The sequence below is a fragment of the Anguilla anguilla genome, chromosome 1 (assembly GCF_013347855.1).
Source record: "Anguilla anguilla isolate fAngAng1 chromosome 1, fAngAng1.pri, whole genome shotgun sequence".
Classification (NCBI taxonomy): domain Eukaryota; kingdom Metazoa; phylum Chordata; class Actinopteri; order Anguilliformes; family Anguillidae; genus Anguilla; species Anguilla anguilla.
The window spans coordinates 55780577-55795267 of record NC_049201.1 but is presented as its reverse complement, the minus strand read 5'-3'; the positions used below and the strand labels follow the sequence as shown (position 1 = coordinate 55795267).

Sequence of the window (14691 nt, the reverse complement as noted above, 5' to 3'; positions counted from 1 at the left end):
AGAAAGACATGCAGTATGAGGGATACAGAATAAAGAGGTGGGCTGTGTCGTGGGGGAAGAAGCCTTGCATTACCCCTCCCTCTCCCTCATGCTTCTGAACGCTTCCTGCAGGAGAAACAGGCAGAGGGTGCAAATGGTTTTATGACAGAGAGAGAGAGGGGGGGTGGAACAGAATGATTCCTCCAGAGAAATGGCCAATGTTCATTCTGACTCTAGTACAGGCACCTGACAACTCTTCATCTTCCAATTTGTCTTCCAATTTTCTTTTTTTTTAATTAAAAAAATTATTTATGCTTTTATGTCATATCTTGCATATATTAAACAGACACACAAATACAGCATGATGCTGCATGGACACCTGTGAATATTACACTATTGCCTATTTTGTATATGGATGAACAATTTACACCAACGAAGTGTGACCGTGAGAACACTAAACTTATATGAAAGGAGCGATGCAGAAAAGCAGGACGTGCATTTAAAGCCTTTTTATCCTGTGCTGTTCTGAGTCATTTGATGAAGGAGTAGATACTGGGAGTGGCAACACCTCAGTGCAGCAAAATGACAGCGTTTGTGCCCCATCTGCACTGGCCCTGCTGAAGTGCAGTAATACTGACATTCTCCTCTACTGCCAGCTCTGTGCACCACAGAGGCCAATTCTTCTCATATGCCCATTTTATTTATCTAACTTAGCTCAGTAATTTTGTTAATAAGAATTCAATGCAGAATGAGACAATTTTTTTACACCATCCATTAAACTGGCAGGTTGCAATTTGACTTGAACTAAATGAGCCATCAACTCTGATGCCATAATGGATGAGTGCCCGCTGGTTCACACAGTCTCGAAGAGCTCTGGAATTCACCCACCTGTCCGTCTGAAGGCTGTCTTTACAGCAATGAAAGCTCATGACTTCAGCAGCTCAGCACAGATTTCCACTGTTGCAGTTAACATCAGTAATGAATGGGAGGTATTTACATAATACCAGTTACTTCTGCTTCCTGTTATTTCATTTCTAGTAAGTTATGAAAACTTCCTTTTGTTAAAATTTCCAAAAGTAAATAATTTTTGAAAGTTATGCAATAATAATACTTATGTTGAAAAAAGCTGAAAGGCTGAAAAAGCCGACACCAAATACATGTGTGTCATTTGATGCATTCCTGATGACACAATAACATTTCCCCATTCAACATGCATGAACAATGTTTAAAAACCCTGGCAGTAGAGGAAATAACCCCTCATGAGTTTTTCTCCGTTCACATGCGCATACAACCCCCAACTGCCAACACACAAACACACATACACTGCCAGTTGCAATGTTAAACCCTGAGCACACACACGTGCACACACAGACACATGTACGCACAGAAACACACACACACACATGCACATGCACACACAGACACATGTACGCACAGAAACACGCACGCATGCACACACACACACACACACACACACACAGCGGTAGCAGGACAGCTGCATGCTAGCCCAGGGCTAATTACACTCCTCTCTCTCTCTCTGTGTTCCCTCTCTCGGCCTCGCGGCTCGGTGACAAACGGCCCGATTCGCCGTGACGTGCGGCTTCTGGCCCGGGCCGCGGCGCACAATCCACGCTGCGCCGCAGAGCCGGACGGCCGTCGCCATCGCCGCGGGAAACGCAGCGCGGGAGCAGCACGAATAAAAATAGCGCAGAAAAGCAGGGCTCAGCGGCGGCGGCCCCCACAGCGCCCAGCGGAGGGCGGCACGGCTCTCCACACCGGCCGCCCCGCGAGCCAAGCACAACCAGCGCTCCGCAATTACGCCCGGGAGACCGGCTTCCTGTGCGGACGGGGCGCCCACGGGCCTCCCGACAGCCGGCCGGGCCGGGCGGGCGGGGCGGGAGGGGCGAGAGGGGCGGGAGGGGCGAGAGCGGCGGACGGGGCGAGAGGGACGTGTTTACGGTGGGCAGGCCCTGTGGGGAGGGGCCGGGGCGCTGTCCGCGCAGCGCAGTCGCAGCTGCAGCCTGCAGCCTGAGCTTCACGTGGCAGAGAGCAGCGAGGACAGACCCTCAGGACAGCAGCTGGGTCTCTGCACACATCCATCTACTCACCCATCCCAGAGGGGCACAGAGAAGGCACATACACCCCTCTCTCCCTCATTTAACCACATTCTACCCGTTTGTGCGGCAACTTTTTCTCCAACCCTCTTCAATTCCCCCTCCGCCTTTCTCTATAAACACCCCTCCATCGTTTTCATATTTTTATTTAGAATATGCTTTACTAAAGTTCTATAAAAAAAAAAGCATGCAGGAGGTCAGAAAAATTGCCAACCCCCCCCCCCCACCACAGAGAGATAAAGGTCTAATAGGCTGCCCCTTATCACTGCTATCTGAAGGCCTGTTTGCTCTAAAGGTAACAGCCTCTGTTAGAAGGAACAAGGGGAAGGTGACCTAAAACAGGGGGAAGGACAGATCTGGAATTTGTGAAATTCCACAGGTGCAAAGTAATTATTTAGTTTGGGAGATTAAGCTAGTTAAAACAAGAGGGACTAGCCTGTGTGCGTGTGTGCATCACGTGTGTGTGTGTGTGTTTGTGTGCGTGTGTATGTGTGTACGTGTGTGTGTGTGTGTGCGCGCGCACGCATGTGTGCACTGTGTGTGTGTGTGTATCCTGGCAGGTACAGGGCATCCACACAACCCCACGCAGTCATGTTGGGGAAAGGGCATGCAGGTATTGGGTACTCATCTCCACGCTGCAGTGAGATACCGGCTGCAGGGCTGGGGGCCTGTTTGCTAGGAGAGGGGCCGGATGAATGCTGACTCCTGGGAGTCTACGCGCCGGCAGACAGAGAGGGGGACGTTTCAAGGGCCCCTTCTGTGCGCGTCTGGCGTGGGACGGGCCGAGCCGGCCCCAGTGTTTGCCCTCCAGATTAGTGCGGTGGCGGCCCCCGCCCTCCGCCCTCACAAAACGCCGAGCCCCCTCGGCCCGTCTGACAGAGCCACAGGGGGCAGGCCTGTTCCGCTTACCCCGCGCTGAACACGCTCGCAGAACACCTAACACGCACGGCCCAGACACGCCACCACCCGCCACCACCCGCCAAAGCAGAGCCAGTGGCGCTTCCTGCAATTATGCTGCAAAAAGGCATGGGGATGGCAAAAGAGCCGTGTGCAAAATCAGCAAAACACACAGCGTATTGGGAAGGAGGAATGTATTTACGACAAAAAGATATTTAGGATTTGTATTTCATTTTATGGCGTGCAGGTTTACATGGACACAGCACATGCCTGCACTATGGAAAGGAAGGTTCTATGCATTTTCAGAAATGGGAAAATTTATGTGAGTATTGTGCTGCATTGATTAGTTAAAGGATGAATTCCCCGCACAACAGCCACATTCAGAACAGAAAAATGGGCTAAACAATCAATTGGTATATTTCAGTAACGCAGAGCAAATTGGGGCCTCAGATATTGTTACTGTTGATTCCGAAAGAAATAAAATCTAAAATGTATAAAACTGTAAAAACAGTAACTTATCAGCTCAGTCATGGATTCTGATTGACAGTGATGTGGGACAGAGCAAGCAATTTTGTGTGTGGGTGTGTTTGTGTGTGTGTGTGAGTGTGTGCATGTGTGTGTGAGGAGAGGCAGGAGGGGCAGTTTGGTAGAGCAGCCCTATAGAGGCTGAAAGGCTGTGCTGGCAGCTGAGCCATCAGTAGAGTCTGAGGTGAAATACAGGTTGGGGGGTGAAACTGCGGTGGGTCTTGGAGTTAACCCAGCCTGGCTATGCTGGCGTGGACACACACACACACAGACGCACACACTCACACACACTGCCACGTCTGTGTTAGGCTGCTCATGCTCCGTACACTGGTCGGGGGGGGGTAATCTGAAAAACGTGGCGGGGCCAGGTAATGAGCTGAAGTGAAGTGTGAAGGCTTGGTGACAGGGCCCGGCCGGCTCGGCAGGGAACCACATCTCTGCTTCAGCCGAGGGGAGGGCTGGGAAAGGGGGACGGGGGAGACCGCGGCACGCACCCGCACCCCCCCCCCCCCCACGATTCAGGTTTCACCGGCTTTAACACAGGCCTCTCTTTTACCCCACTCCTTTCAACTGAACACCCCCCCCCCCCAAGCCACGCGGACACGACACAGGGGGGAACTTGTGCCGGCCCGGCCTGAAGAATCCCCTTTGGTTAGGGGATGCTTTGCCCGTGTGCAGCCGCTGCCTGTGTTTATTCATTGTTTTTCTTGTCAGATGAAATGGAAAAACTGCGGCGGTGGATGGCAGTGGGGGTGAAGCGGAGGTCAGCTCAATAAGTGCAGCTTTATAGCAGACGGTGTCTCCCCCCCCCCCTCCCCCACATTCCCGCTCTGAGCGAGCTTGTGCTCGGGTGCCAGCAGTGTGGAACTGATCCAGCGAGGGCATCCACGCGCTCATAAAAACTCTGTTATTACACAGCGACGTGGGAGTGGGGATCAGATGTACCTGTAATACACGGTTTCTCACAGTAAAGGGCCTGTGACTGGTGCTGGCATGCGAGGAACAGAACATCCCTTTTCAGGCAGAAATTGGAAAAGCGCGACCCCCCCCTCTGACCGCTGATGGCGCTCGGCGAACCCGACACTGGAGGTGCCTTTTCGGCGGCAGTCGGTGGGTCTTGTGGTCCCGACCCAGCGGGACTGACCCTGGGGTCTGACACTAGCAGGTGGGTCACAGCTCTGATTTAATCTGGGCTTCTCACACAGAGCACAAACATCTACTCCAAACACTCAGCAGCTCCCTCTCTGGCAGTAACAGGAACTGCATGGATGGATGCATGCGCTCTGGAAATCGCACACATTACGGCACCCCTATTAAAGACAGGCACTGTTCATTCATGTGAGTACTGTGGATGTTCTTCCTGAAGAGCTTAGAGGGATGTTTCATCTTGGTATAACAGAAGTGATCTTAAGGAGCTTAGCCCAATGTATATGCATATAGTATTATTATTAAGTTAAAGGGGCCAACTACTTTCTCACATGGGTGATATGGGTGTTTGATCACTTTTTCATTAAATAAATGAAATAATAATTTTAAAATGTGTTTTGTGTTTACAGTTTCCCTTTGTCTAAGATCTAAAGAACTGAAACCATTCAATGTGATAAATACATATACAGTAACAGGAAAAATCAGAAAATACTTTTTCATGGCACTCACTGGATGGAACGGTAAATGCTCTCTCAAAAACTCTGATTAGCTTCAAATCCTGTGACTGGGAAAGTTGTGCCATAGGGATGATAAGGGAAATATTAGGCTCCTCAAGCCACTGGGTGACTACCTATGCTTTGCGGATGGGGGTATTAGCATCTTGAGAGACAGACCTCACTGCAAGACGCTGATTACAAAATAAGGATAAAATTTAGTTAAATAATTAAACATTAAATTAATAAAATAACGGTTTAAAAAATGAAGGACTTGCATGGAAAATCACACATGTATTAACAGCATTGACCTTGAAGTGCAAAGCACATACTGACGGTGCATTAGCCTGGTCCATAAAATTAACTAATTGGCAGGTGAATGTTTATGACAGAAGCATTCCACTGCGTGCCCAGGCTCATTTTGCCCGTTGCTGGTGCCCCATTCGGTTTCTATTCATATTGCCACTCCTGCTAAGAGATTTAAAATGCAGGCCTAAGATCACAGGAGAGATACCAAACAGCTTAATAGGGATTCCAAACTTTAACGAGGTATACTGAGGTGAACTTTCCTGGAAGTGGCAGGACTGCTGCAGCATCATGTGTACAGAGAACCCGCAGAGCTGCTAATGTGAAGAGGAGCCTTAGTGAGGCCTGTGCATGTGACACATCACGTAGCGACACACAGATGGAACAGTCCTGAGCACCAGCTGACCCGACGCTTTAAATGTACGGGCTGTGCAGAGCCCACAGAATTGAGCTCTCTCTGTGAGCAACACGTGGCTATGCGCTAACTCATCTTCAAGGTCATCACTGTTTTAATGTTCAAGACTGGCTCTGTGCGTACTCCCGTATGTACACGTGAAAGTGATTTCCACTTTGATACATTCATTAATGTGCTGATATTTTTAAATAATGGGTGTATTTTCACATGAAATTAGCTTAATGGACCAGCTTTAAAAAGCAGCCGGTGCATTCCACAGTAATGCAGGCCGTTGGATGAACCAGGCCAGTACATCTAATTAAGAGCCTCACAAGTCTCCTCTTCCAGAGCTGAAAAAGGGCACTTGTGTCACAGAAAGGAACGGGCTCATTTCATCAGGAGGGAAAAGGAACGGTAGATGTGTCACAACGCCTGCGGCAACAGACCCTCACCCAGTCTGCCTCCTGCCCCCTGCCTCCCGCCCCGCCCATTTTCCCCATCCTTATTTATTTCACTTCCATCCCAAATGCTACAATACATCTTTCATCAGGTTGAGGGCAAGAAAAGACTGTTTCTCTGAGTTTGTTTGTTGACATGGCGCTCTAAATTAGACTGTGCGGTGTGAACTGAACGCCCCCCCATCTGCGTGTACCCACACATAAACACTCCCCCCCTGGGTGCCACAGAGGCCGGCCTGGTGTGACGGGGAGCACCTATCAGAGAGGAGCTCGGGGGCGCCAGATTCACAAATAAATCACAGAGCGGGGGTGTCAGGGTCATCCTCCCGTCTGTCAGCGAGATGCGGGAGAAAGTTTTCTTAAAGAGTGGAAACACTTAAGGGGCTTTTGAGCAGATTAGAGAACGGGCTGTGTATTTACACTGCCAAATGGGAAGGGGGGGGTGTGTATGGGGGGGTCAGAGGGGTCAGAGCCTAGATCTGACGTGGGGGGGAGGGGGGGGCAGCTGCTGGGTAAGCGGAGTGCCGGCGCTACTTCGGGTGACCGGTATGGCTGCAGGGTGTGGAGGGAGGGAGGCCGGTCCCAGGGGTGTGCAGGGGGGTGGAGGGGAGAGATGCTGAATTCAGGGAGTCTCTTTTCAGGACAGTTTTCTTTTCTTTAAACCATGAACTGAAAGTGGGGGGTGAGGGCGGGGGCATGGAGGTATGAGAGCATTAAAATGGAAGAGAAATACCACAAAAACAAAAATAATCACTAAAAAACAATCAGCAAATGACAGATTCACATACTTTCATTGATACTTCTGCATGGATCATAGAAATAAAAAGAAGGCAGGGAGAAGATACCTGTTCACAGACCGTGTGTGTGTGTGTATGCGTGAGTGCGCGCACATGTGCTTCTGTGAGTGTGTGTGTGCGCGTGTGCACTTCTGTGAGTGTGTGAGCGTGTGCTTCTGTGAGTGTGTCTGTGTGTGTGCGAATGTGTGTGCGCACATGAGCGTCTGTGTGTGTGTTTGTGTGTGTGTGTGTGTTTCTGTGTGTGTGTGTGTGTGTGTGTTTGTGTGTGTGCGTGTGTTTCTGTGTGTGTGTGTGTGTGTATTTCTCACCAGCTGAGGCGTGTCCTGCAGCAGGGGAAGCAGCGTGGCCTGCAGGATGGCGGTCTGCTCCGTGCCCAGGCCGTGCCACAGGGACAGCAGCATGATCAGCAGCTGTGTGGCGCTGCGCAGGCGGGCGAAGGCCTGGCACAGCTTCATCCGGTTCTCCTCGGCCGCGTCCGCCAGAGCGATCACCTGCACACAGCGCGGATACAGAACCTCAGTCACAGAGCTGCCACAGGAACCTCACCACTCACTCAGTCACAGAGCTGCCACTGGAACCTCACCACTCACTCAGTCACAGAGCTGCCACAGGAACCTCACCACTCACTCAGTCACAGAGCTGCCACAGGAACCTCACCACTCACTCAGTCACAGAGCTGCCACTGGAACCTCACCACTCACTCAGTCACAGAGCTGCCACTGGAACCTCACCACTCACTCAGTCACAGAGCTGCCACAGGAACCTCACCACTCACTCAGTCACAGAGCTGCCACTGGAACCTCACCACTCACTCAGTCACAGAGCTGCCACAGGAACCTCACCACTCACTCAGTCATCAAAAACAACCATCCCCACCGTCTCTGTGTGGGTTCACATTTATACTGAAGCAGGGTGGAGCAAGTATCTGTGTGTGAGTGCGTGTGTGTGTGCACAAACATCTCTCCACTGACCACACCTACTTTTAGAAGGAGCTGTACTTCCAGCCTATTAGAGAGGAGGAACTGCAAGGAAGTCCCAATGAGAAGACACTTTATTGTACACTGCCAGGGAATATAATACCATTACGAGGTGTTGGTAAGTGACCAAGAAGTAGTATTGTGGTAACATGATGGAATCTGAGCGGGAAGTCAAATGCTGTAGGGGGGTGGGGGCGGGGGGTGAAATTAAATCTCAGGGAAGGCAGGGAAGAGGGGGGGGCGGGCTGAGGAGGAGGATATGAGAGGCTGATGACAGAGTGAGACGGATGGGGAAGAAGAGAGGTGGCACTGGGAGGAAGGAGAGAGATGGGAACGCCAGCGAATCAAAACAAATGAATCAACCTCAAGGACGACTTCTTTAACATGAGGTCTTAACAGTAGCCTGCATTAGCTCACGTAACACAAATACTGTCGAATGAATAAGTAATGAACAGGCTAATGAATCCTGTGCTATCGCAAATGTGATTATCCACTGTGGCCGTGTTCAGCCCCTGAAAGATTTCATAGCACCATAGGTATGGACATAGTCTTGGTTCCAAGAATCAATAACAGGACTTAATTTTTTCCCAGGACAGGTATGTGAATTCAACACTGGGATGGGCGGCAGCCTTGCGGGCGGCAGTGTAGTATAATGGCTAAAGAGTTGGTCTTGTAACCTAAAGGTCGCAGGTTCGATTCCCCGGTAGGACACTGCCATTGTACCCTTGAGCAAGGTACTGTATAATTGGATAAAATGTAAGTCGCTCTGGATAAGAGCGTCTGCTAAATGCCTGCAATGCAATGTAATGTAATGGATGGACTGGTAATAAAGACCATTGTTTCTCCTAACTTCCACATTCTCTCTCTCTCTCTCCCTCTCTCTCGCGCAAACACACACACACGCACACACAAACACACAAACACACAGAAACGTGCCACATGCAGCTACACGATTTATGCTAAAAATAAATCGCCTCCTCTGTGCTGGGCGTGCTCAACATCCCCAGGGTCTCCCTCAGAAACCCCAGTATACCCAGACCACCAACGGACAGGCAGAGAAAAAGCCAAAGGAAACTAAACGAAATTTCAGATGAAAATTTGCTAATAGAGATGGACCTGTATTGATAAAAAGGGCCGAGCTGCCAAGCTAAATGGCCAGCCACTAAAAGCCTTTTTGTAAGGGCGGGAGCGCGCCTGATTGATGCCAGCTGACAGAACAAAGGCTCATTTAGCCCGAGCCGGGGGAACCGGCCCAAATTTGTGTCATGTTTATTCAAATCGGTGTTAAAAGCTTCCCATAATGCCGAGCGGCTGGCCGGGGCTTTGCAGCCCCTGGGAGAAAGGCCCTGTTTCAGAGGCCCCACACCCACAGGGCATGCCTGAGGACAGAGAGCACAGGTGAGGGGAGAGACAGGGCCTGAGCTTCCCGGATGTGAAGACTGAGGAAGACACAGCAAGGCCTAAATATACTACAGCTGGATCAGCCCACCCCACAACACTGCTTCTGGAAGGACAGAGCCAGAACATCACTCAGAACAAAAGAGCTAAATCTCTAAGAATACTCCTACCTAAATTACCCACTGAACCACTGCAGAATCCTCAGTACACTGTGTTACACAGGGGCTTGATTAATAGAACAGATCTGGAATAAGCTGTTTACAACCACGTATTAGACAACAGAGAGCAGGATTCCTATTGACTGGCCGTATTAATGGGGTGATATATTCATGGCTGTGTTAAAGGCTCCTGAGAGGCTCAGTTGGTAAAGGCACAGATGCAGGCTGGGCTCAATGACTCTCCTGCAGCACTGAGTACAACTGACTCACTGGAGAGTGCACTGCAGGAGTAAGCATGCTTCACTGGAGAGTGCACCTGCAGGAGTGTGCATGCCTCACTAAAGAGTGCACCTCAGGAGTTAGCATGCTTCACTGGATAGTGCACTGCAGGAGTATGCATGCCTCACTAAAGAGTGCACCTCAGGAGTTAGCATGCTTCACTGGATAGTGCACTGCAGGAGTGTGCATGCCTCACTAAAGAGTGCACCTCAGGAGTAAGCATGCTCCACTGGATAGTGCACCTCAGGAGTGTGCATGCTTCACTGGATAGTGCAGCTCAGGAGTTAGCATGCTTCACTGGATAGTGCACCTCAGGAGTGTGCATGCTTCACTGGATGGTGCACCTCAGGAGTTAGCATGCTCCACTGGATAGTGCACTTCAGGAGTTAGCATGCTTCACTGGATAGTGCACCTCAGGAGTTAGCATGCTTCACTAGAAAGTGCACTGCAGGAGTGTGCATGCATCCCTGTGCTATAGCACACGCTGCACAGGGTGTGGGTGGCACAGCTGTAACCTGAGAGGCATTATTACCCATTCCAAATTGGTGAGAAAAAAAGGGGGGAAAAAAGAAAATTGGCTGTATTAATGGGTTAGAGTTTAGGTAAGGACTGTAATCTTGTCCAACCCTAAATATAAATAGCACAGAGTAGAGTAGGTGTTCCTGAGCGGGGAGAAGAGAAGGGAGCGAAGAAGATAAGATTATCCTCTCCTGGGGGGTCCCTCGCGACCTGGGCGAGATCGCCATGACCGCAGGGTCACGTCACCGTCGCTTCGGGGTTTACCGAAAAATAAAAATAAAAAAAATTCATATTTTACAAGACTAAAAATACAATCAGTTGGAACATAACACTAACAGGCAAAAATGCCTCTATCCCCAGTGCCAAGGCTCAGCCAAGGTATATATATATTATTCCTGCAGAAATCAAGCCTCAAATTAAGGGGCAAAAATACATCTCCGTTCTGAATAAACACAGCTTAAATTTAGCAGTGGCGCAGGCTAAAGCTGGACTCTTGCGGCGTGGATCCCTGTTGCACCTTGAAGAAAAAAATAAATAAATGGACTTTCCCACAATGCAACAGTCCCCTTAGCCCTGGGGAGGGGGGGTCTCTGGAAGGACTGCACCTTCACAGAACAGTACCTCACTGTGGAGGGGTGGCACTGGACTTCCGAAGCCCAGGAGATCACCGCGTGGAATTGCAGGTTAACGCCTCTTTAAATGCCCCTCTGCCGCGTTCTGTCCATCAACGGAAAACCGGCTCTCCGTACCCGTTCGCTCACACGGTGGCCTGTCATCATTTGTTCCGATTGGCGCGAAGCTAGCATGCGATTGATTTTAATTACAGAGCCCTGTTGTTTTCCTTTTTGTCCTTTTTCCTTCCCTTTTACATCAGCTGGGACGCATTAGAAGAGAGGAAGGCGCATGTAAAAATGCAATATGCCAGAACTAATCTTAAAATAAGTCCGGTATTGCTTAATCGGTGCATGGCTCGCCACAGAAACAGCAAATCGTTCCCATGTCCCCGTTTCGCTGCGAGCCTCAGCTCGGCGTCGGGCCTCCGGCTGCACGGACGGAACACGGGTCTCTGTCCGGTGCCAGAGCGGAACAGCGGTCGGAGCGCCGGGTGTCACGGGTTCAAATCCCACAGGGAGGCGCTGCTGGATGAGATTGAGATACTTTCCCTCCATTGGTTCAGTACAGGTCATTAGACATTAAAGGGTGACAGAGCATCAGGTGTCCCAGACAAGGTGACATTTTCTGAGAGCAACGTGCTGTCCTTATCAGAGTGTTGAGAATAAAAGGGTGGACCCATGTGAACATCGACCAAACAAACAGGCATTGTTCTGCACAGAGCAGTCATCTCATACCGCATGCAGTAAGGGGATTTCTGGATTTTAAAATGAAATGGCTAAATGGCTAAAAGGCTAAATGAAAGCTCCTCCAGTCTACGCGTGGTGGCACAATGCTCCATGAAAAACCACACCAGTGACAGGGAGATAGAGAGAACTACACGCCTGCACTCTGCGTGCGTATGCATGTGCGTATGCATGTGCGTATGTGTGTGTCTATGTGTGTGTGTAGCTCTACAATGTGGGTGGCATGCAGTGGCTTGGAGTGTGTCCATGCTTGCTGTAGATGCACTGGAGCTCACAATAGGGTGGACCCAGGACAAGGAGGAGGAGGAGAAGGAGGAGGGACATGAGACCGGACCTCCAAATACAGTCATGACAGCACGCAGTATTTACACATACCCACAAATTACACAGTGACATGTGCAAAATCAGACACGATCTCCTTACGCACAGAAATGAGAAAAACAAGATCTATGTAATGTTATGTTCTCTGTAACCAAGTTTTTCTTATTTATAAAAAACAAAACAAAAAACACTTCAGCTGCAGAGTAGCTCTTTCTGATACAATGTGCTCACAGGCTGGGTCCAATAATGGCAGACGCCAGTCTTCCTTATATGATTATCAGCAGTTATGACTCCACAGTGACGGAACACAGTAGAGCTCCTCCCTCCACATGTGGCCTGGGTTGCATTGGACTCCCGCTTCCTGTTAGTTCCATCCAATCAACAGGAAACCAGACTACCAGCGGTCATCTGTGATATATGCTTCTTCTCTTAATACTGTTAGGTCACTCCGGTTGCGCTGTGTGGCCTTTATGGTGTAAAACGGTCACTGTGTTACAGGTGACCGTCTCCTCAGGGAAGGGCGTGCGTTTTAGAACCAGCAGGCTCTCCCAGCATGACAACAGACAGCACACTGGCTGAGGCTCAGATGACTTGTGTGAATTGCTTCGCGTTAAGACCCACTCCCGACATTAATGTTAACCGACAGCTAAACCCGTAATTTCGTGTAAGTATATATATGAAACGCGTAACACCTGCTTAAATTCACTGCGCAGGGGATCAGAGAAATTAGACGCGGCTGCGCTGGCAGCGGCGGGGAAAGCTCCAGCCCTGGCGAACGCTCAGACGCAAAGCGCCGCGCCTCCCGTGGAGATACCTGCAGCCGGTATCATGGCAACAGCGGCGGGAGCAGGTAGCGCATGAGGAGGCGGTGGGCGCTTGTCTAGCCCTGCAGCTGCCTATTACAGCACGAGATGAGAAACCCAGAAATCCCACAATCACCAGAGACTTAGAGAAGCTCAAGAAACAAAAAGCACTCACAACAACCAGGTAGCCAGCAGCACTGAACTGACATAGTGGGAACTAAACACTTGGTTGGGAGTTGCATGGATGTCGGCTGTGAGCCATCAGACCGACACGCAGGCAAGGTGTAGAAGTAAAAAAATACACAGCACATCAGGTCCTCTAAAGGGAAACTGTCAGCAGCCTGCAGGGCTGGGTCACTCGGGTGGGGCTCCCTGTAATGAGGCTGCCACTGAACCCCAGCACTGGCGCAGTGCTAGCGCTACAGGTGAAAGCTGTCATTGCCTCTGTCATAATAATGGCCTGACAGCAGTCTTTTGGTTTGGGTGACACCTGCCTGTAGAGCCCCTCCACACACCAGAGGGCCGGCCCAGCTTCCTGCCCTCCCTCCCCACGCCCACCCTGGCAGAGCAGCACAGCGGGCTGAGGTGCACTTAGCCGGCTGCTCCCCAGAGCTGCGGCCATTAGCCTCCCAGTACCCTTCCGCTTCGGGCGCTGCTGTACGCACAGGGCCGAGCCAGGTGGCCAATCGCGTCTCTCTCTGCCCCTCTCCCTCTCTCTCACTCTCTGTGAGGCCATTGTGCTGGAGGGAGAAAGGGGCTTTAGCCAAACTTGACTGAAGCCCTGAGAGACCCTCACCGCCTACACACATTTACACAGGTAGAGAAGTCCATTGCGGGGAAGAGTGAAGAGAGACTCGAGTTCTGTTTTGCGGCTTGGCTTTACAGCAGCTCTCAGTTTAACTTGTGGCCCCTGGGGCCGTGATTATATTTATATACGTACAGTTTACACACACACACACACACACACACACAGAGGGAAGGAGTAACGTCAGTTAAAGCAGCGATACTGCCTCAGCTGCCCTGGCTCACAGGGAGTTCCCTTTCTGACGTTAGCAGAGGCCGGGCGGGAGCGGCTGTGCTGAGATCACAGCAGACGCTCCGCTGACAGGGAGCCACGCTGCGGCCTGGAACATCTGGCCGCGGCCCAGAAAGCCTGCAGAGATCCGACGGTCACAGAGGACACCTGTCACATGACCCGCAGCGGCACCCCCCCAGGACCCAATGCGGAGATGGCTTCTGTTACACATCAAAGCCCCAAAAACTGCGATGCGGTCGGGCTGAGGCTCTGCCTCCAGCATCTGGAGACATCCTCTTCTCTCAGCATCACAGGGATGGGGGGGATGGGGTGTGTTCCATTTACTGCCATGGCCCATTTCTTGCAGTAAAATGACAAAACTATGTTGGGATGTTTTTTTTTTTTTTTGGTCTTGCCTGAAACTTGCACAACCTTCCGATGAACCTGAGCGGGGGAATCCTGAGTTTCGGCCTCTTGAGTCATCCAGCGTAAAGGAGGGCCATTAACCGCATTTTTTTTTTTTTTTTTTTTTAAATGGGTGGAGATTATTTATGCAACCCCGCAATCCAAGTCTCAATCTCAGATTTTCCAGGTTATCATTACAAACGGGATTGAAAAAAAAGAAAAGGAAAAATAAGAGGCTAATTGGCGGTGTAATTAATGGATCCATTTCCTCACTTGCCGTACCCAGAGGGCACTGTGCTACTGAGACGGTGGCTGAATGCAGCTCTGTGCCGACAGGCTGGCTGGCAC

General features: G+C 50.5%; 1 protein-coding gene across 2 annotated transcripts in view; it reads right to left on the bottom strand.

Moving 5' to 3' along the window:
• bbs9 (Bardet-Biedl syndrome 9) overlaps nt 1-14691 on the bottom strand; it is a 168820-nt gene that overhangs the window by 75177 nt on the left and 78952 nt on the right. For both annotated transcript variants that reach the window (XM_035382340.1, XM_035382346.1), the window contains exon 19: nt 7419-7601. In XM_035382340.1, coding sequence (XP_035238231.1) covers nt 7419-7601 — 183 coding nt within the window. The remainder of the gene's footprint in view (nt 1-7418; nt 7602-14691) is intronic.